Below are 20,502 nucleotides of genomic sequence, written 5' to 3'. Positions count from 1 at the left end.
GGTTGTACCTTAAGTTGCTGGGTATTTCATTTTTTTTTTCTATTTTTCTTTTATATTATTATTATATTTTTTTTATGTACTTTATTTGAGTGATGTCTTATTAACCGTTGCTAATTTTTTTTTTTCCTCGTATCCATTACTTTTTAAGTCATTCGAAAAACATCAAAGCAAAATTGTTTTATTTTTTTTTTAATTTAAATTACAAATTATTTTTTTCAAAATATTATAAATATAAATTTTTAGCGAGATATATATTATTCATAAATATTTAAAATACATTTAATTATGTAATTTTGAATTGAGATTTTTTAATATTTCATTAAAATTTTTATTATACACAAAAGCATATAAAAAAATGTGCACTCAGTTAATTAAAAGAAAAAAAAATAAAATAGATATATTAATTACATTAAGTATTAAAAATAATAATAATAGAAATAATAATTAATAACAAGTTTTAAGTTTTTTCTATGGGTGCAGTAAATGAGGATAATTTCTAATTTCATTTTCGCCAATAAGAAAAATTAAAACATCTCTCATTGTTAAATGATAAATTGTATCATTAACTCGTCCAGCAATGAAATCTTGTATTTGTGGCAATATTTCTGGTTTTATTATTTCCAATGCCTCAGGTGTAAGTTTTTGAAATACCTGTAAATAAAAAAGTTGAAAAAAAAAGCAAAAAAAATAAAGAAAAAATATATGAAAAAAAAAAAAAAAGTTAGTAATTATTTTAATGAAATATTTTAATTTTATTATTTCATACAAATTAAAAAAATAAATAAACATTGCATATATTTTTTTTTCAAGTATACAAAACAATACGTACCTCATTCATTATAGTACCAACTTCGTTACCACCCATAAAGTTTCCCAAACGTATACTAGTAGCACCAAGTGAAAAATCCAACTCAAAACTTTTCATATACATTCCACGTGAATAGCCCAATACTGTTTCAAAAAATATACGCAAATTTGTAACAGTTGCTGCAAATGGTCCAACACCATGAATTGTATACATGTCACCAAATGTACCAGACATATTGTAAAATCCATCAACAAGAGTATTCGGTATTGTTAAATTAACAGCAATTGTTGGTCCAATTAGAGACAAACGTGCACGATCAACAGTAAATGTTGACAAACCATTGACTGTTACATTATCAACAAAAATTATCAATCTGAAAATTTAACTTGTTATTTTTTTATTTTTAAAACAAATATTTATGTATATTATTTTTTTTTATCAATATCATTTTTTAATGTCAACACAAACAAACCTAATGTGAAAATTATAAATTTTATCTTCATTACAGTCTGTGAAATGGATACATGTCCCAGACCGTGATGGCAAATAAAAAAAAAAAAAAAACTAAATTGATAATTAGGTCTTACATTTATAAATTAAAATTTTTAGTTGATTTTTTTTTTTGCATTGCTTTATTTAAAATGTCAACTTATTCAGGTGATATAAATTTTTGATAATTGACCTTGAAGAATAACAGCAAAAAAATTAACATTTAAAATAAAAAAAAACTGATTTTTTTTTAGAGACATTTTCATTATTAATTCTTTGTTGGTATTTTTCAAGGTCAATGATCTAAACCAGTTGACATTTTAAACAAGGGATTACAAATAAAATCAATTGAAAATTTTTACTCCCCACATTTCACAAATCATTGTGGCGAAAAAAAAAAATTAAAAAAAACTTGAATAGCAAAAAAATTCCTTTCATTCTATTCTTTCTTTTACGAGAAAAAAAAATAAAAAACCTGGCTAATTTTTTGTAGATGTGAGTTAGTATAAAGTAGGTGTTTTTTTTTTTTTCTTGTATTTTTTTTTCATGCTTACTCGCCAATTTCCGGATTGTGTGTTTCAAGATGAATATTTCTCAAAAATAATGGCTCAAGTACTGGTACACTTAATTCGGGAAATCCATATGGCATCCTTGAACGAAATTTTTCCAGTATTCTTCGTAGTTTGAAATCAAGTCCAATTGATGCGGCACTGTCGACTATCCTTTTTGGGATTAGTGCGGATCGCATGAGTGTCTTCTAGCCACATTTAATAACTTACTGTAATTTGTTGTCATTATCGCCGTGTTCATCAGTAGACTCCTTGGCTTCTCCACAGCATTTGTAACTGTAATTAAAAATAATTTTAAATATAAATAAATAAACATCATCATTATTATTTTTATTAAATTAAAATTTCAAATAAAGAAAAACAAAAGTTTCACTTTTTATTAATATTTAATATTATTTTTTTAAATTTCTAATTTTCAATATCGTGATGAATAATATATGAATATAGAATATGTACCATAGTCGCTTGCAGTGTCAGCAACATGATGAAGTAGCTCCTTCTGTCTTTGTACAACACCACTTACTGAAACAACAATTTCAAAAATATATATAAAAAATTGTAAGAATAATAAATATTCAAAATCAAGTTCACCTGATGGAGACCTTTAAATTATTCATTTTATTTTTTTATATAATAAATTTCCGGAACTCAGCAAGTTCAATTATTCAGGGTCTAGGATTATGATCTTTTTATTTGTATTTTTTTATTTTTTTTTTTTTTCATCATTCTTAATGACGCACAAGGCTGTTTTACTATAGATATGCTCATAGTTATGTTAATATTTTGAATATATTATGCATCAAACATGAACAAAAAAAATAAAAATGGGATAAAAACATGAAAACTTGAATCTCATGTGCTGGGTAATGTAGAAAGTGTGAAAATATATAAAGAAAATGTAAAATAGAAAAAATAAATAAAAAAAGTAAAATGTATAAAATAAATAATAATAAGATGAATAAAAAATGAGGGTGAATTTGTACATTGAGTAATCTTAAAATACTCTACAATTATATCAGACAAAAATAAAAGTAATTTTCTATTTTCAATATCACTATATATGTTCATAAACAATTACCAATATTATTTTGAATTTTTTGTCTTCAACTGGTCAAATTAAACAAACAAAATACATACACTTATAAATAATCAATATTTAAATTTAATATTTAAAAATTTTCTTCCTTTCTTCTCGAACAATTTAGCAAAAATAATTTCAAAAAAGAAAAAATTCTATTTGCAATATAAAAATTATTACATAATAAGACATATTTTATAATTTAAGTTTATTATTTATATCTATTTAAAAAATTATTTTTAAATTTTGATACGGTGAATTTTTGATTTGATAATTCAATTATTAATTTCGAAATTATTGAGTGTTAGGTGAAATGGGTTATTATTTTATTACATTATAATAATGGTGTGCAATCATTATAAAAATTATAATATAATTTTAGTTGAATGAAATTTATTGGACTTACGGAAATTTGTTGCACTTGTTGCGACATTGGTGATACCATCGAGAATAGCACCGGTCCCTGTGAGGGTTGATTGCAATCAGCCATATTAAAGCAAGAACCAATCAACACAAGCATATTAACTATCCGCCTTGCGGCGGGAAACTTCATTTTGACCGGTATTTTTTTTTATTTAAAATATATCGTCACTTGAATTTCAAATAAATATTATTAAAATAAAAAATAAAATAAGTAAAATTTAGATAATAAAAACAGCCAAAAATGATTTAAAGAACAAAAAAAAAAACTAAATTAAATCAACACTGTAATGATGTAAAAAATAAAAATAATGATTAGACAGATATTTTGCCACGACCATTCACGCACGAGCAGGAAGAAAGACTGACAGGATGAAAATTGTGTGTTTGCTTGGACTCACTCAAGCAGACTATGTGCACGTAAAATGCAGAGTGAATGGTTCTCAGTGAGTGTCCGTGGACAACGTTTAGTTGAAATTTTAAATTAATACCAAAGAGACAAATTACATTTACATCAAATGACGCAACAAATTCAACCGATCATCGTCAATTTATATATATATATACTTAATACATGCTCAAACTTCCAATATACATTTTGATAATTTAGCATTTTTTGATGTTATTAAAATTGCATTTTTTCAATATAAACAAATAATTATATAACAAAATAAAATTAAATAATAAATGAGAAAAATAATTACATAACAAGTGTATTTAATGGTTTACTTAAAATTTTTTTCAAATAAAAAAATTCACATAAAGAAGGACAGTAGGTCAACAATAAAATAATTGGTATAAACTTAAATTTATTCATTAAATTTTTGTTGTAGTTAAATTTTAAATATAATAAAATACATTTTTATAAATTATATAGTAATATTTTAGAAATAGTTTAGCCATTTGAAATTATATCAATTCAAACTTTCCACTAGTTACTTATTACAACTTCCAAGATAAACCGGAAATAATCATATATAAAATTAAAAACTCATTGTCCAAAGTACATAATAATTTTCCATTGTAATTGAAAATTAAAACAACAACAGCATACTGTTTTAAAAAAAAAAAAAAAAACATGAATCATGTAATAATATATTAAAAAATATAAATAATAATAAATGAATAAATTCAAATATTTTTCCAGGTGAAAATAAAAATAACACGTTGTCAATTCACCTCACGAAATGAAAACAAGTATTTTATTTTTATTTTTATTTGAATGAAAACATCAGAAATCCATAAATTAATTATTTTTTTTTTGTTTTCATAAATTCAATATTTTTTTAATTTTTTTTTTTCCTTTTTTTTTCATTATTATTACTATTATTATATTATTTTTTTTTTTTCATTTTTTGATTCACTCACTTCATTTCACCTTTCCAGCAAAATTGTGACTAACGTAGAGGTTGAACGTGATATGTTATTTAATTTGAGTGAATATTTTTTAACCTTCAGTTATGACGGAAACAAAAAAACAAAAGATACAATAAGAAAAAAATATTATTATTACCTGTATCATTGTTTATTAAATTACAAATATTTGCATGTATTCAAATAGTTTAAACTCTTGATCATTTAAACATACCAAAATGATTTATTTTTTTTTTTTTTTCATTATCAATTATTTCCAATGTATTCAAAAATAAAAAAAAATCAAATAAAAGATAATAAAAAATAGCAATGCATCAGAAAAATGATTAGACGACGTAAATTTATTCAATGGATTTTATTTTTTTTGTTCTTGCGTTATTTCACGTGTACGAGAGTACGTGATCAGTGTAATTAAATATATTATCCTGTCCTCTGTATCAATTAATTTATAGTTAAATATATAATTTCAAAAATAGTTAAAAAATTATATACACTTGTTAATTTTTTTATTATAAAAAAATATATATATCAAAGTGATGTTTTATGAGCACCACTGAAACAGGAAAGTGTTGTACCGTTTTTATAAAAGAATTATATCTTGATGACCTTGAAAAGCATGACAATGCAATTATTTAATGTCATTTAATATTATTTATTTATTGCCAATTCTTATGATGATGCTAATCGAATCATGGGCGTTGGTTATAGATATTTATTTATAAAATCATTAGCTTTAAAGTCATTAGCTTGGGTAATTATTACTATCTGATTTTACGCAAAATTATCAGCTGCTAATCTTATTGCTCATTATGATGATGATCATCAATAATTACACCACAAAATAATTATCGATAAATTATAAAAATTTGTCGAAATTACATTGGTCCAATTTATTGCCAAAAAAAATAAATATTTTCATCGTTTAATGCTTACTTTTAAATCTATTTAGAAACTTGAAAATGCTAGTCATGTTTTAATTTGCTTAGAGAGAAATTATTCACTTTTTTATTTTTATTTTTTTAATAGAAAATATAAAAGGTATACTGGTTCCTTCATATATAGTTGACAGTAAATTCATTTTATAACCATCTATTTATTTATTTAGGTCAATATTAAATTACTATTTTTTATTTTTTTTATTTTTTGCAATGTGTAAAATTCAAATCATGAAATCCGTTATTTGAAATTATTTAAACTGATGTTTATTATACTTTTATTTTTCAAATTCATATATATTTTTTTTAAAAAGTAACTTTTTTTAAATAAAACTTTGAGATGAATTTACAAACGTTCAATGTTGTCAGAGGAAAGAGACGATTGAAAGTAGTAGAGACCGGTTGTTGCTGTTACTTTTCACTTCTACGGAAGTACCGTTCTGTATTTTATGTGTGTATATAATATTATATGGAAAACAATGTATTAAATATGTTATTTTAAATTGATATATGTTTGGGTAACAATAACCAAGTAGCAGAGAAAGAATAAAAAATTATACGGAAATATAATTTATAAATGAAATTTAAGTATACATTTGTTGACGATAATTGAATGATGACTTGAAATAAATTCAAGTCAATGATAATATTTATTTGAAAAAAAAATTGATTAAATATATTGGATGATTTTTTGGTATTGAAATACACTTGTAAATAGTAATTAGCCAATGGGCCTTGGCACGCTTTGTGCAATGCGCAATGAATATAAAAGATGAAATTGTAGGACACGATTGTCGATGAAATACTTTTGTGAGAGTCACAATAATTTCGAACCCTCAAAGACATTATATACAATTTTCATCGTAAGTTAATCAAGCAAATATATTCAATGAATGAAAAAAACAAGTAAATAAAATATTGTGTCTTTTGAATATTAAAAATCTCATAAAGTTATAGTAGAGACAAGATTGATTCGATTCATGGAAAAATTGCTCTTCAATTTTATCAGTAAATATAAAAAAAAAATATATGTATTGCAACAACTTCCGATGAAAAACAAGGAAATTGCCTTGAATTTTTTAATTATATTTTTAATATCTTTACACTGTTTGTGCTAAATATTATAATTATGATACGTGCTTTATTACATTTTGTTTTCTTTAAGTTGGAAAAAAAAAAAAACATGATTTTCAGTGAAGAAATTTTAACTGCAAAATACTTGTTATGCAATTCAATGCATTACGTGAATTATATTCAACATTTATTTGATGATATGGCACATAAAATTCTATCATGAACTTACAATTCAATTAAAAAGTTTATAAAAAATATTATCAAATTATTTATTTATTTTTTATGTCTTTTAAAAAAATTAATAATTTAAAAAATATTCAAAATATTCAACCATCTATATAATCTCAAATTAAAAAAAAAAAAAAAATTAAAATGAATAAGTAAATAACAGTTTGTAATATTCGAGTAAATATCAGTCGGTTAGCAACATTATGAAGGGCTTTGATAATTTAAAAAATTTATAAATTTAATTGATTAGTACTAGTGACCACTTGGTGATCAATTAAAATATTTTAATTGACAAATAATTTGTTGTTTTCATTCTTCTGTTTTGTCTTGAGCAGTAGTTCTTTTGTCTGAACTTGATTGTTCATTTTCATTGTCTTCAAATTCTTCTTCGTTTGACCTCATTGTACACCGAATAATTCTAAAAAAAAAATATATATATCATTTTAATATTAACCCATCATGTTGAGAATTAAAAATAAATAAATATATTAATTATTATTTCTTACAAAGCCAAGAATAATATTGAAACTTGTGTTGCAAATGTCAGCCAATAAATTGCACTTGGAAAATAATTTAACGTTTTGATGTAGAGCTGACTGTACAATGGACTGCTTATCAATGGAACAGCATTATCACAAACTGCTAAAATTGCAAAAGCTTTACCTATGAAAACAAAAAATTAATTAGGATTTATCAATTAATTTAATCATTCTATTAAATTACCTCGTTCATGAGCTGGTACAACTTTTGATGTCATTGATCGTAATGTTGGAGCAACAATTGGTCCAAATGCAGCAAAACTAGCACCTGTTTTAAATTTAAATATATTTAATAACTTCAAAAAATAAATTTCGTAACAACCTAGTCGACCGTGAAACATACCAATATAAAATACTGTTGTTGTTTTAGCAGTGGCAAATAAAACTCTTCCAATAGCATGGGACAATGCCCCAAGAGCCACAATGTACGTGTCTCTTATTACTCCATCCAAAGTCCGAGCAACAATAAGCATAGCTAATAAACAAAAAACAAAATATAATAATAGTAAATACGATGTTTAATAAAAAATTTAAATAATTATTTTTACCAATGATTAACAAAGATGATTTATATACTCGAAAATAACTATTGGCTGTAACATCCCAGTTAAAAACACGTTGAGTGTATAAAAAAATCATTTGAGTTTCAGCACGTTGAAACATATAGAGTATCATAGCAATAAATAATATCCAAAGATGTAGTCTACCAAATTTTGGTCGTGTTTTAGTAATAGTTTTAAATGTACTAATTACATGGTCTTTATCAAAAAAATCTGATATTATATTTTTGGTGTCAACTGGCTTTTGGCGTTCATTAGTTTGCCATTTTAAAAAAATCAATGAATATATTATGGACAATACAAGTAGTGATGTATTTATCGCAAACATTATTGTATAAGATTTATCAAAAACTTTATTATACAAATATGATCCAAGATATATACCTGAAAAAGAAAAAATAAGTTATGTTTACTTGATTTTCTGGATGTTTCTTTGTTTAAAAAATAAAAAAATGATGTTTAATATTTTTTTTACCTGTTGGCATTGCACTCAAGTAGGCAATGTCAAGGATTGTGACCCTGAGTGTTCTTTGTTTGTGTGAGGATACATCAGCAATATAGGCAAAACAACTTGCAAATATGGCAACATCACCACCAAGCATTCCCGATGGTATTGTTGCTGTCCAAACTATCATATTTAAATTCCAATTTGGCTGTAACATATTTACAACAACCATTCCAGAATATATTGCTTTACCAGTTAATCCAATTACAAGGGGTAATTTCCTGCCTCTTCTGTCACTCCAATTGCCCAAAAATAATGCCAATATAATTGGTACCACATGACCAGAAATATCATTCCACTGATGAAATTTAGAAACTGTTATCTAAAAAATTATTTAATTTAATGTTTATTTTATCATTTTATCATCATCATATTTTAATTACCTGAACTTTTTCTTTTAAAGCGTTATTTGCTGTAAGATTTCTACATATTTCTTCAGTTAAATTATGATCAACTCTGCATGCTTTGTAGCTGAAAAGTGACTGTTCAATAACAGTTGTTGTCATAAAGGCCATCATGTAAAGCCACATTGTTGGTTCCACCGAAACATATCGTACCCATTTGAAATACTTTGATAGTATTCCATGTGATTCAACATGCTCTTCATTTCCTCCATTCTGAAATTGAAAAATATAATTATCATGATGATATAATAATTCACAGATAAATTATATTCATATTATTATAATCTCTGCACTTTAATGATAAATTAAAAAATAATCACAACACAAAATAATTTTACAATCATTAATTTTTATATTTGATTGAAGATTATTTTTTTCAAATATATATCTGATAATAATTAAATAAACATACCGTAGATGGTAGAGATTCTTCACTCATAACAAATTACAAAAAATAATTACTGTTGATAAAAAAATTGATATTTATTATCAAATTTAATTGAAAAAAAAATAATGATAAATTGTAATATGTAGAAAGCAGCTTCTGTTGCTTCTTCAATATTATTTTTGGAGTATCTGAAATAAAAAATATAATAATATTAAATTATCAAATTAAAATATTAATTACGTTGTAAAATATTAACTGCAAACATAACAAGCATCACCATATAGCTCTATCAGTTTTTCTGATGATTATGAAATACGAATAAATCAGCTATCATCATTATAATAAGTTGCACAAAAAATTATCAGCATTTACTCGAGTATTTTTTTTTAAAAATAAAACAACTGTACACATGCAAGTTAGATTCACTCAATTGCAATTTCGATTCACGTACATATTATGTTGCTTGACGATACCAAGAGCCAAGAAATTTACTCGAAATTCAATAATAATTATAATAGAAACCGGTCGGTAGAATTGCTTCTTTTTATTTTCGTTTTTTATATCAATCCAATGAGTATAGGAATATAGGATATTGTAGACTGTGGAACGATGAATTGTCGTCAAGCTTAATCAAAGTAAAAATCTTGACTCTTGAGAATGAACATGACTGTGTTTTGTTAAATGCTGTTAACTGATATGACCTTTAATTTAAAAAAAAAAATATCAATTTTTATCTTCAAATAATAATAGAAATAATAATAATAATAATATTCTGTTGATTTCCCCTACAAGCTTATCGACAACCTGACTTGAATAAAAATTTTTATCAATATTTTAAATACTGTTGATAAACAATTATTATTTTTTTATTTTTTTGTAAAATAGTGTTAAATATTTTTATTTAAAAAAAAATTAATTATTGAAAAAAAAGGTATTAATAAATAATGATTAAATTGACGTTAGACTTACCAATTATTGTGCAATAATATGTTTGCATTTGAAATAAAATAAAAAATAATTTGTTTTCATGGCGAGAAACATCACATGTGTCACATTTTACAATGAGTTATTTTTAAACAATAAAAAATTGAGTAATATGTAAACCACAAAACTATATAACACAGACAATTGTTGTTTAATTATTTTTTAAATAATCTTGTCAAATATATCATTTTATATTTATGGATATTTTAATATTATTTAATTGTTTGACAAGACAACTTTTGATGGATTATTTTTTTATTTATTTTCCACGTGCGGATGATGAAATCTACCAGCTGTCTTTTTATGCGCACGCACTTACTGTAATTTTTTTTTTTCGATTTCTAGCAATGAATTTACAAGCTAATTAAAAAAAAATCAGCTGAACTAATAAGAACTAGAGAATTTTTTTTATTGTTGTTATGTTAAAAAGGAAATGATTATTTGATTAGCTTGACTTAATTTATTACCTTTAATTATAATTATATTTTATTTATAAATAAAATTTCGATTTCGATTATCTTGTGTAAATACAATAGGTTTCTATTTTTTCGAATGCTGTGGTTTTATCATTTGTGACTCTCTCGTTTTATTGTGGGATAATTTAAAAACGTTATTGGATGTATAGAAAAAAAAAAAAAATAAATAATAAATTAAAAAACGCCATAAATAAATTTTCTTGTTGGTAAAATTATATTTTTTCAGAATTTATTATCGCACAAAAAGCATAGAATTTAAGTTTAGGCCATTCAAGATTAATTATAATTTTTACAATTCATTTTTTTTTTTTAATAATAACTATAACAATACGTAAAATTATATATTTATATTAATAAAATTTAGCACAAATTAACATAAATTTATTTTATTACAAATTATTGACTGTCATATTTCATAGTGTTAAATGAAATTTATAGTGATAAATGATGATTTCTTAGCTCAATTCAAATAATAATACTTGGTTCTGATTTTTTATTTTACACAACTCAAATAATAATAATAAATTTGTCAGTTAATGCTTTTTAACAAGAAAAATAAGTTAATAAAATATATAAAGTTGATAAAAGTTTCAAAGAAATCATTCATCATGAATTTTATCTGTCTAACAATTATTTATATATATATTTACTCTACAAACACACTGCAACACAAAAAAGTTCTATTTGCAGAAATTCATATTTATAACAGTAGCAGCCATTAATTTAATATACAGAATCGCACTTAACAATATTTTTTAATTCAATTACCACCACGTTTATCTTAATTTTTATTTAAATTGTTTAATTAAATCAGACATCAATTTTTTTTTTAAACTTTTACATTGGTTTTGAATTTTTTGTAACTTAGAAACAACTGATGAATAATTTTCTACCCCTGGTCCCCTCATACAAATCCTGATTCCAGCAGGCAATTTCTTAAAAAAAAAATTACTTTTCGTTGTGGTTTAATTCTATATATTTTTTTATCTAGAATATTAATTTGTTTGACTATTTTTAATAATTTTATTCATTAGTAATAAATGAATAATTGACAGTTATTATTTATTGACTAGAATATGTTATCGTATCATCGTATCATCCAAAATAATTGTACATTTTATGGTTCATGGTGCTTGGAATGTAATTATTTAATGCTAAAATAAACATTTTATGCGTTTTATAAATTTGTTTTTTCAATACAGTAACGCTAATGGCACCGAATACGGGGGAACTTACGGGGACATTTATACAAATTACAGAAAAATTTACGGTAAATATAGCCACCATTGTGTGTGTAGGACTGATTACATTGTGTGTGAAACCCGTAAATGTCCCCGTATTTCCCGTAAATTTCCCCGTATCGGTGCCAATAACGATTTCGTTTTCAATAATTCAAAAATAATTTCTTTTTATTAATTAAATTATTGTTATTTTAGTTTTAAATAAAAATAGATTTTAATTTTCAGTGTTTCATAATACGTATATAAATTTTAAAATTTCATTAAGATAATTAATTCTCAACATTATCAACAAAATTTAACTTAGTATATACAATTTTGCAGTAAACTATTACTGCATAATGAAAAAGTTTACCATCAAATAACTATTATCTATCACAATATTGAAATTAGTATTTTTTTTTTATAATAAACATTGTCACTTAACTCATATTAATTTGACAAAATTATTATAAAAAATTAACATAGAAATAAATATATATTTTTTATTTATTTATATAATTTGTAAATATATATATCTGAATTTTCAAGGTATGACTGTGCGCAATTATTAAATATATATTTAATTTCATCATTATCAACATGATGAATTAATTTCAAAATTTACTTTTTTATTTTATCAATGACGTATGAATTTTTTCAAAATTTTTGATTAAATGAATATTGTATCTTGAAACTACAAACTTCAAGATACCTTAATTCAATAATTGAATTTTTTATCAGTCAAATAAAGACAACTACCAATTATCGAACATTAATTGTCAAGATAAAATCAAAGAGTCTATAAGCTCAATGTAATTTATCATTATTAAAAATTGTTTTTATTATAAATATATAGTATTTTAATCATCATTGATTTTCTTTTAAATAGCCTCAATATGTAAGGCCATTTTTCGATGTAATTTTTTGATCAATTGAATTATTACTATTAGCATAAATATCATTTTCTTGAATTGTTTCCATTTTATTTGTATCTCTTGGTCCATCAAGAAAATACGTAATCATACTACCTTTACCTTTAACTTGTATTGTACCACGACAAGTCAATGAATAACCTTTATCACTTAAAATATCTTTAACTTCTTGTGTAACTTGTATACAATCAAGTATACCAGTTGAATCCATACGTGATGCAACATTAACAGCATTACCCCAAATGTCATACTGTGGTTTTCTTGCACCAATAACACCAGCAACAACTGGTCCAATATTAATACCAACACGCATACGAAAATTATTGAAACTATGCTCATTAACATATGCCAATTGATCACGTATACGTAAAGCATAATCAGCCATTGCCACAACGTGTTTAAAGTCTTTTGTATCACGAGTACTTTTTGTCAAACCTAATTGTAATATTTTTTTTATCAATTAGAAAAATTGTATATAAATATTGAAGATGATTGGTATTTAATAAATAATTATGTGTATTACCTGAAGCTGCCATATATGTTGCACCAGTACTTTTAATTTTTTCAATATAACGAAATTTTTCATCAGCTAAAATTTCATCAAAATCAGCAATTATTTCATTCAAGAGTCGTAAACATTCAACACCCTCATTATTTGCTTCAAGCTCAACGTAAAATTCCGAAAAATTTGGTATTGATGCAAACATTATACAAACTGAATCACATTGTTCATGATATAATTCCTGAAATAAAATTTAATTAATATTTATTGATGCTATTATATTTCTGCAACATTCACGTTTCAATTTACTTACGTCTGAATTAAATGTTGAGAGAAAATGTTCAGCAACATGTTCTGGTAATATATTTGCAAGTAATTTTTGATTATATGCTTTGAGATGTTCCATTTCATCTTTTTCTTCAGTTGCTTGAAGTTTCCAAAGAAAATCAAGACGATAAGTTGCTTCGGTATGTTGTGAATGTGCAACAAGAAATGCCATAAAAAAAATAACTAAAACACCAGCAAGCCATCTTCCAGTTTGATCATTATTTTCTTCATCAAGTGCTTGATACATGCTGACAATAAGATAACAAGCAACAACAATACTAAGTACTGCAACTTTAAATACAGATGTTAGAATTTGATAGACAGCACATGTAACCATCACCAACATCACCAATACCGGAAATAACTGATGAAAAAAAAAATCAATAAAATATATAATAATATGTAAAGAGTTTACTTTTAGTAGAAATATATATTTTATGTTTTTTTATATTGTAAAAATTGCAATTGCACTCACATCTGCAAAGAGAGTATAGTAACAGGGCCCTTGGGCAACTTGAGTACTTTGTACAATCACAGTTAAATTGTCATGTGTGTCTGCTGGTGAAGTCATATTGCAACAGACATTGCTATTGTCAAGCGTGACCTGAGACAAATAATATTTTATTTCTTAAAGTCAATATCAAAAAGAGTAAAAATATTTTTCCATATATATTTTATTATTAAATTTCATGATATTGAGAATTTTTCTTACCAAAGGTGATAGTACTGTAATGAAAGTTAGGAAGACAACAACTGAAGCGATACTCTGAGCAATCATTCGATTCTCAAAAATTGACACTGATACATTTCTTATCCATTGTGGCATTGTCTATAAAATCATAAATCATTGCAACATTTTAAAATTTTCATACAGCTAATAAATCAGTAGGACATTTTTATTGATCAAATTCAGAATAATAATAGTAATTTTTATTATTAGTTTATTTTAAAATATGAAAAAAAAAAAAAAAATCATACCTCATTTTTTTCAGCCAAGAGAATTCCATTTATAAGAGCAATCACAAGCAAACTGACTGCTGTACATGCATAAAAATATATACTCCTATAAAAAGAAAAAAAAAAATGAATAAATTTTTAACAATTTAAACAGCTAAAATTTTATACTGCATGTGGTAGTTTATGTGTATATCTAAGAATTTCATTAGTATCATATAGTCGATGAATAAACTTGAGCAGAAATTTAATGGAGTCATAGAGCATAGTTGTGAATTGTATACACGAATACTCTTGAATATTATTGTATAAAAAAAAAGTATGATATATGAGTGTGACTTTATTTATGAAAGGATAATAATACTTTGATTTTTCATACCCAGACAGAGTGATTGCTATGGAAACCACGACAACAATATATACAAAACCCGAACAAACAAAGTACGCGGATAGCATACGATCTCGTTCTCTTGAATACTAAAAATAAAAAAAAAAATATATATATATAAAATTACATTGATATATTGCATGTCGTATGAAAAATTTATATCTTTATTTGAATTACTTTTTCTTCAATATCTGGTCGACGAAATGTCAGAATAAATGGAATACAATGTTCAGCACGAAGTCTATCAATACTTCTTGCATCAATAGCTCTCATTAAGTACTCATTAACTTCATCATCTGGATCTTTTTCACATTCAACAGTTTCACCAAAACATAATCTATCAGATCTATAAATTTAAATTATTAATTACAATATATAATTACATCTCAACTTGGATTTACAAGCATTTTATTTCTGTTCAACTTACTTTGTTTGTTTACCATGTTGAGAGCCATGACCCATCATTCTCATTTCTTTGGAAATACTACCATTTAATTGATAAGTTTTTTTTAAACATGGACTCGTTACATTATCTTTAAATGTATCACCTGGTACAATAAGATACGTTTGAATATTATGCTCTTTTAAATATGAATTTCTTTCACTTCCATGGCCTTCTTCCACTTCATAATCACCACCAAGACAGTCAAGGGTTTCTTTCGTTATGTGTATACGTCTTTAAAAAAATTAACATTAAAATATATAGTATTATTACTTGAATATGCATTATTAATTTAAATTACCCTGGTATTCCTCCACTCTCCATGTAATTTGCTAGAGTAACATCATTACTCCATACATCAAATTGCCATTTTCTTAAGCCAAGAACACCACAATGTACACGACCAGTATGAATGCCAACTCTCATGTCGACATTCACTGCCATCACTTCCCTAACGAGTCTGAAATTTTAAACAATAATTTTAAACAATAATTCAATAATTTGTTGAAGAAAAATATTTAGATTAATTATTATTGATAATATTATTGACAAAAGTTACATAGAAAAATTTGCTACAATTTTTTTTTGCTATCAAAGATCATTGAATAATGATTCAAGTACTAGTAATATTAAAACAATAAATTTTTCATGTACATATATATAATATCCTTGTTGATATCATTAAATTCTGACTCGAAACACCTCCACTTCTATTATACCAAATAGATGAAAATTTAATTCCAATGTAACACTGCATTTTCATTGGAAAATATTATCGACTACAATGCCAATAATGTGTATCTATTGAATGCTCATAAAACGTGGATTATCTTGGATCAATTTTAAAATCACTGAGCCATACGAAATTCATACTATAGGACAGATGAAAAATCAATTTTATCTGATTAAAGAGTATAAAAGGATCATGAGAGCTGTCGAAACATTATCGACTAATTATCATTGTTATCACTTTTCAATAAGCTAAATTATATATCGAATTTTCCATTCTCAAATTTGAAAAAAAAAAAAATTGTTATTCATATATTAAAATTCTTGAAATTAAAATTATTAAATTCAAAATTTGTAGTATTATATTTTCTATTAAATTTGAAAATAAAAAAAAAAAACACAAAGGAAATGTAATATGAAAAAAAAAAATTAAAAAATTAAATTAAAAAATAAAAAAGATTGGAAAAAAACAAAAATAAAATAAATAAATGAACAAATAATATTGAATATTTATTATTAAAATATTAAAATATAATACTGGTAATTAGTTTGAGTTTTTAGTGATAATACGTCAGATAAAAAAATTTAAAAAAGAGCTATCTCGTTAAGCATGAAGAATATGCAGGAAACGTGAACATTGTGCACTAATTTAGTCCATAATATGTGGGCTATAGAGTTGTTTAAACGTATATGAAGACTGTGGCTCTTAAAGCTCCCTTAATTATCAAAAGTCCCAGAGGGGAGCTTTATGCAGTAGCCATTATATTCTCAACAAAAATATATATATATATTTTTTTCTATAAAATTGAGTGTATACTCAACATTTTATAAAATTATTATTTTTCTTGCAAACATTTCATTGTGTACTTTTCAAGTTATATAAAATTTATTTGAAGAGTTTGTTAAATTATTATCAACACATTAATAAAAAATTTACAATTAATTAATTGTTTCTTTTATGTATATACATGAATTTAGTTTAAAATAACAAAAGTTATATCAAACAAAAGGCACATTGTTAAATAATATATACATAGTCGTAGACAATAAAATAAATATTACAATTTACAAGTACATGATTAATGACGAAAAAACATAAAAAAATATTTTTTTTAAAAACAAATAATATACTTTTTGTTTATAAAAAAAAAAAAAAATACTTACGTAATAGCATCGATCATGTCAAGCCCCATTTCAACACAGCATTGAGCATGATCAGGTCGTGGCTCGGGCAAACCGGAAACACAGTAATAACAATCCCCAAGGAGCTTTATTCTCAAACAATAATGCTCTGCTGCAAGTCGATCAAATCTATAAATCATAATTTCATTATTTTTCATGTATTTTTTGTTTGTTGATACTGTAAATAATAAAAACTTTTTTTATTATTTCAATTTTTAATATAAATAAATTATATTATTACAAAATTAAATATTGATAGAGAAAATAATTATTGAATATTGGTGAGATGTGTAGGGATATACTTGGCTTGGTCAGGAATTTCGACAATGATGCTTCGATTTAGAGAAACACAAGGGGCATTCAAACATTGGTATTGCAGTCAAAGTACCTGTTCTATGGTGGATTAAACTTCTGTGATTGATTGTTCAATTTATTTGAAAAAACAAAAAAAAAAAAATGAAAAAGGGATTCAAGTTTTTCAAACCACCAGAGACATTTTTACGAAAATAAAAAAAAATAATATGTAATCTTAAGTTGACAATATTGTCCTACAAAGTCGTAATAAATTATTGTAAAAAAAAAAAAATTTACGGTTCGTTTAATTTTTTTTTTTTTTCCTAAATTCGTAAAAACATTCGAATGAATTTTTTTTCTACAAGGCATTTCAATTTATACGATTTGATAAATATTGTATAAGACAATGAGATGGAAATTATTATTTTTTTTTTTGTTTTTTGATAATATAATGTTTTTTTTTTAGCACAACACAATTTAACGTAAAATTATTTTTTTTTCTTTACTTAAAAAAGCTTGTAGTTTTTAGAAATATTATACGAACATGAAAAATATTTTAATCTTGTTTTGTTTGCACCTTTTAGCTTTATTTAAAAAACAAAACTTCAAAGAATTTTATACGTTTTATTTTTTAAATCTTTTTTTATTTTTATACGTTGATTTTTTTTTGTTATTAATAAAAAATTTGTTATTTTTTCTTTGGAATAATTTGAATGAAAAAACAAGAAGAAGATGGTTATTAACAGGTAAAGTCATAATGGATAGACTGATGTATACTGACATGAAAATAGGATTACAAGCGTAAGCACTAAAATATGTATAACATTTGAGATGACGTGCTCATCTTCCTGTACAATATATATATATATACACACCAATTTAATAAAAAAATTGCGACGAACTTTGTTTTTATTTTTCATTTTTTTATTTTTCATCCATCTTATAAATAATTTACTTTTTCTCAAGGTTAAATTATTTAGCAATAAAAATATTGATTGCAAATAAATTTGTCAACAAATTTTCATCAGCAAACTTTGAAATTAATTTTACTTGTTAGCTTATTTAATTTCAATTTCATTGAAAAAAATTATAATTAGAGGAAAAGAAAAAAAAAAAAAAATAAAAGTTTTTGTCAATGTATTTTGAAAGACGATTTAATCACGAGGCAATTGTGTAAATTCCCCAGACTCTTATATGGTGAACTTTTTCTCCCTCAATCAACAGATGCCGGAAAATGCCAATTGAATTTTCATCGATAACCCTAAGACACTTTTTTTTTTTTTTTATTCTTTTTTGTAACTTTATCATCAAACTTTCTTTTTTTATTTTCCCAATGTGGCTAGTAGATTTATCCCAATTATAATTATTTGTTGAGGCAATTTTTTTTTTTGACTAAATTCATTTAAATACAAATTTATTTTTATAAAATACAAAAATTAAATATCTCAAATTGAAAAAATAAATTTATTACATTTTGTAAATACATAAATTAATTATTTAAATACAAATTAAAAATTAATTTAATTTTAATAAAGATAATTTAAATAAAATATTTAATTTGGCATAAATTTTAACTAACAAATTTGTTTTTTTTTTTTGTTTTTTTTTCATTAAAATTTTTAATAAAAACAAAAAATTAATTAATTATTGATTTAAATTTTGTCAACAAGCTGACAGTTTAATTTTCCCTTTGTTGTTGTTCATTGATAATTTATTTAGAGACTAAAATTTGTAATTTCTGATTGATTGACAGTCACAACTTGTCACCAGCAATTTGTTGTGTTTGTGTTATCAATCCATAAACCTCAACTAAAATTCTAAAATAACTTATGTTTATGTATAATTACAAATAGGTTAGCTATTGATATTGTGCAATGTCAATTCATTTATATGTTTCACGTATACATATTTCCGTACAAATACTAAATATAATAAGACTTGGCTGGCTTTATTGATCGCCCGCTGAATTCATCAAAATTACAATAATTTATACATTAATTAACATTTCTTTTTTTTTACTTTTATAATACGAAGGTCATTGAAATTAATTTACCGCAATACACACGTAATTAGTAAAAATATTTTCTCTTTTTTAGTTTTTTTCTTTTTTTTCTTAAATTGAGTTATTCAGTTTATTTTTAAATTTATTTCGAAAGCATTTAGAAATAAAAAAAATTAAACTACAATAGAAAAGAACGTATGTGTATGAAAAAAAAAAAAAAAATTAATGCTTGTGGAAGCATGATTTTATTTGTATGTGCAAAACTGGTAGCAGGTGTAGAAATGAAATATGTCCACCTCATTATTTCACTTCTAATTGGATTTAAAGGACTTTTATTTTTTTTCAAAGTTATTGTTGCAATTTTCTACAATTATTCATGCATGTGAATGACAAATATATATTTCATCAAGATTGAAATAAAAGAAAATTAAATTTAGACAAAAAAAATTCTATTAGCTCACAAATAATTAACGTTAAATAAATTATCCTACCTTGCAAAAAGCTCATTGAGTAGACGAACTAATTCTTCGGCAGTGCATTGATCAGATAACGAGGTGAATCCACATATATCAGCAAAAAGAATGCTGAAATTAATTTTTTTTAATTTTTAAAAATTGTCTTTTGTTTTTTATTATTAAATTTTTTGTTATTTAACTTTAATTTATAAAAAAAAATAACAAGTTTTATTACAATAGTAAA

The 20,502-nt window shown here is 23.9% G+C and overlaps 2 protein-coding genes and 1 pseudogene across 5 annotated transcripts in view; all 3 read right to left on the bottom strand.

The window, feature by feature from the left end:
- Window positions 1–103: 103 nt before the first annotated feature.
- On the bottom strand, window positions 104–3,796 carry LOC122858980 (annotated as a pseudogene).
- A 2,925-nt stretch (window positions 3,797–6,721) lies between these two features.
- Window positions 6,722–10,760, bottom strand: LOC122858979 (proton-coupled folate transporter-like). 4 transcript variants are annotated; one of them, XM_044162265.1, is made up of 9 exons: window positions 9,649–10,156; window positions 9,396–9,559; window positions 8,963–9,196; window positions 8,550–8,901; window positions 8,063–8,458; window positions 7,858–7,989; window positions 7,699–7,782; window positions 7,482–7,638; window positions 6,722–7,393 (listed from the first exon to the last, which is right to left on the bottom strand). In XM_044162265.1, the coding sequence occupies exons 2-9, from the start codon at window positions 9,420–9,422 to the stop codon at window positions 7,285–7,287; spliced, it is 1,491 nt and encodes a 496-aa protein (XP_044018200.1). In that variant the 5' UTR covers window positions 9,423–9,559; window positions 9,649–10,156; the 3' UTR covers window positions 6,722–7,284. The 4 variants fall into 4 exon arrangements, with proteins under 4 accessions (XP_044018200.1, XP_044018199.1, XP_044018201.1 ...); XM_044162264.1 differs by lacking the exon at window positions 9,649–10,156 and adding an exon at window positions 10,341–10,760 and having other exon boundaries at window positions 6,900–7,393; XM_044162266.1 differs by having other exon boundaries at window positions 7,106–7,393; window positions 9,628–10,156.
- A 1,248-nt stretch (window positions 10,761–12,008) lies between these two features.
- LOC122858978 (adenylate cyclase type 6) overlaps window positions 12,009–20,502 on the bottom strand; it is a 31,501-nt gene continuing 23,007 nt past the window's right edge. The window contains exons 9-20 of the mRNA XM_044162263.1: window positions 20,295–20,387; window positions 17,490–17,636; window positions 15,898–16,056; window positions 15,582–15,830; window positions 15,332–15,500; window positions 15,146–15,243; window positions 14,791–14,875; window positions 14,525–14,641; window positions 14,288–14,416; window positions 13,799–14,176; window positions 13,507–13,726; window positions 12,009–13,418 (exon numbers count right to left, since the gene is read on the bottom strand). Coding sequence (XP_044018198.1) covers window positions 12,943–13,418; window positions 13,507–13,726; window positions 13,799–14,176; window positions 14,288–14,416; window positions 14,525–14,641; window positions 14,791–14,875; window positions 15,146–15,243; window positions 15,332–15,500; window positions 15,582–15,830; window positions 15,898–16,056; window positions 17,490–17,636; window positions 20,295–20,387 — 2,320 coding nt within the window. The 3' untranslated portion in view covers window positions 12,009–12,942. The remainder of the gene's footprint in view (window positions 13,419–13,506; window positions 13,727–13,798; window positions 14,177–14,287; window positions 14,417–14,524; window positions 14,642–14,790; window positions 14,876–15,145; window positions 15,244–15,331; window positions 15,501–15,581; window positions 15,831–15,897; window positions 16,057–17,489; window positions 17,637–20,294; window positions 20,388–20,502) is intronic.

Source organism: Aphidius gifuensis, linkage group LG6, assembly GCF_014905175.1.
Source record: "Aphidius gifuensis isolate YNYX2018 linkage group LG6, ASM1490517v1, whole genome shotgun sequence".
NCBI classification, from domain to species: domain Eukaryota; kingdom Metazoa; phylum Arthropoda; class Insecta; order Hymenoptera; family Braconidae; genus Aphidius; species Aphidius gifuensis.
The sequence above is the reverse complement of the archived record's forward strand: the minus strand, read 5'-3'. Positions and strand labels throughout refer to the sequence as shown.

What these genes read in the sequence shown, in the direction of transcription:
- LOC122858979 (XM_044162264.1), bottom strand. Translation starts at nt 9,422, where the DNA reads ATGAGTGAAGAATCTCTACCATCTACG. An exon ending in CTTGAGTGCAATGCCAACAG is followed by an intron (nt 8,459 to 8,549) that starts GTAAAAAAAATA and finishes TTTCTTTTTCAG; the next exon opens with GTATATATCTTGGATCATAT. An exon ending in TCAATATTATTCTTGGCTTT is followed by an intron (nt 7,394 to 7,481) that starts GTAAGAAATAAT and finishes TTTTTTTTTTAG; the next exon opens with AATTATTCGGTGTACAATGA.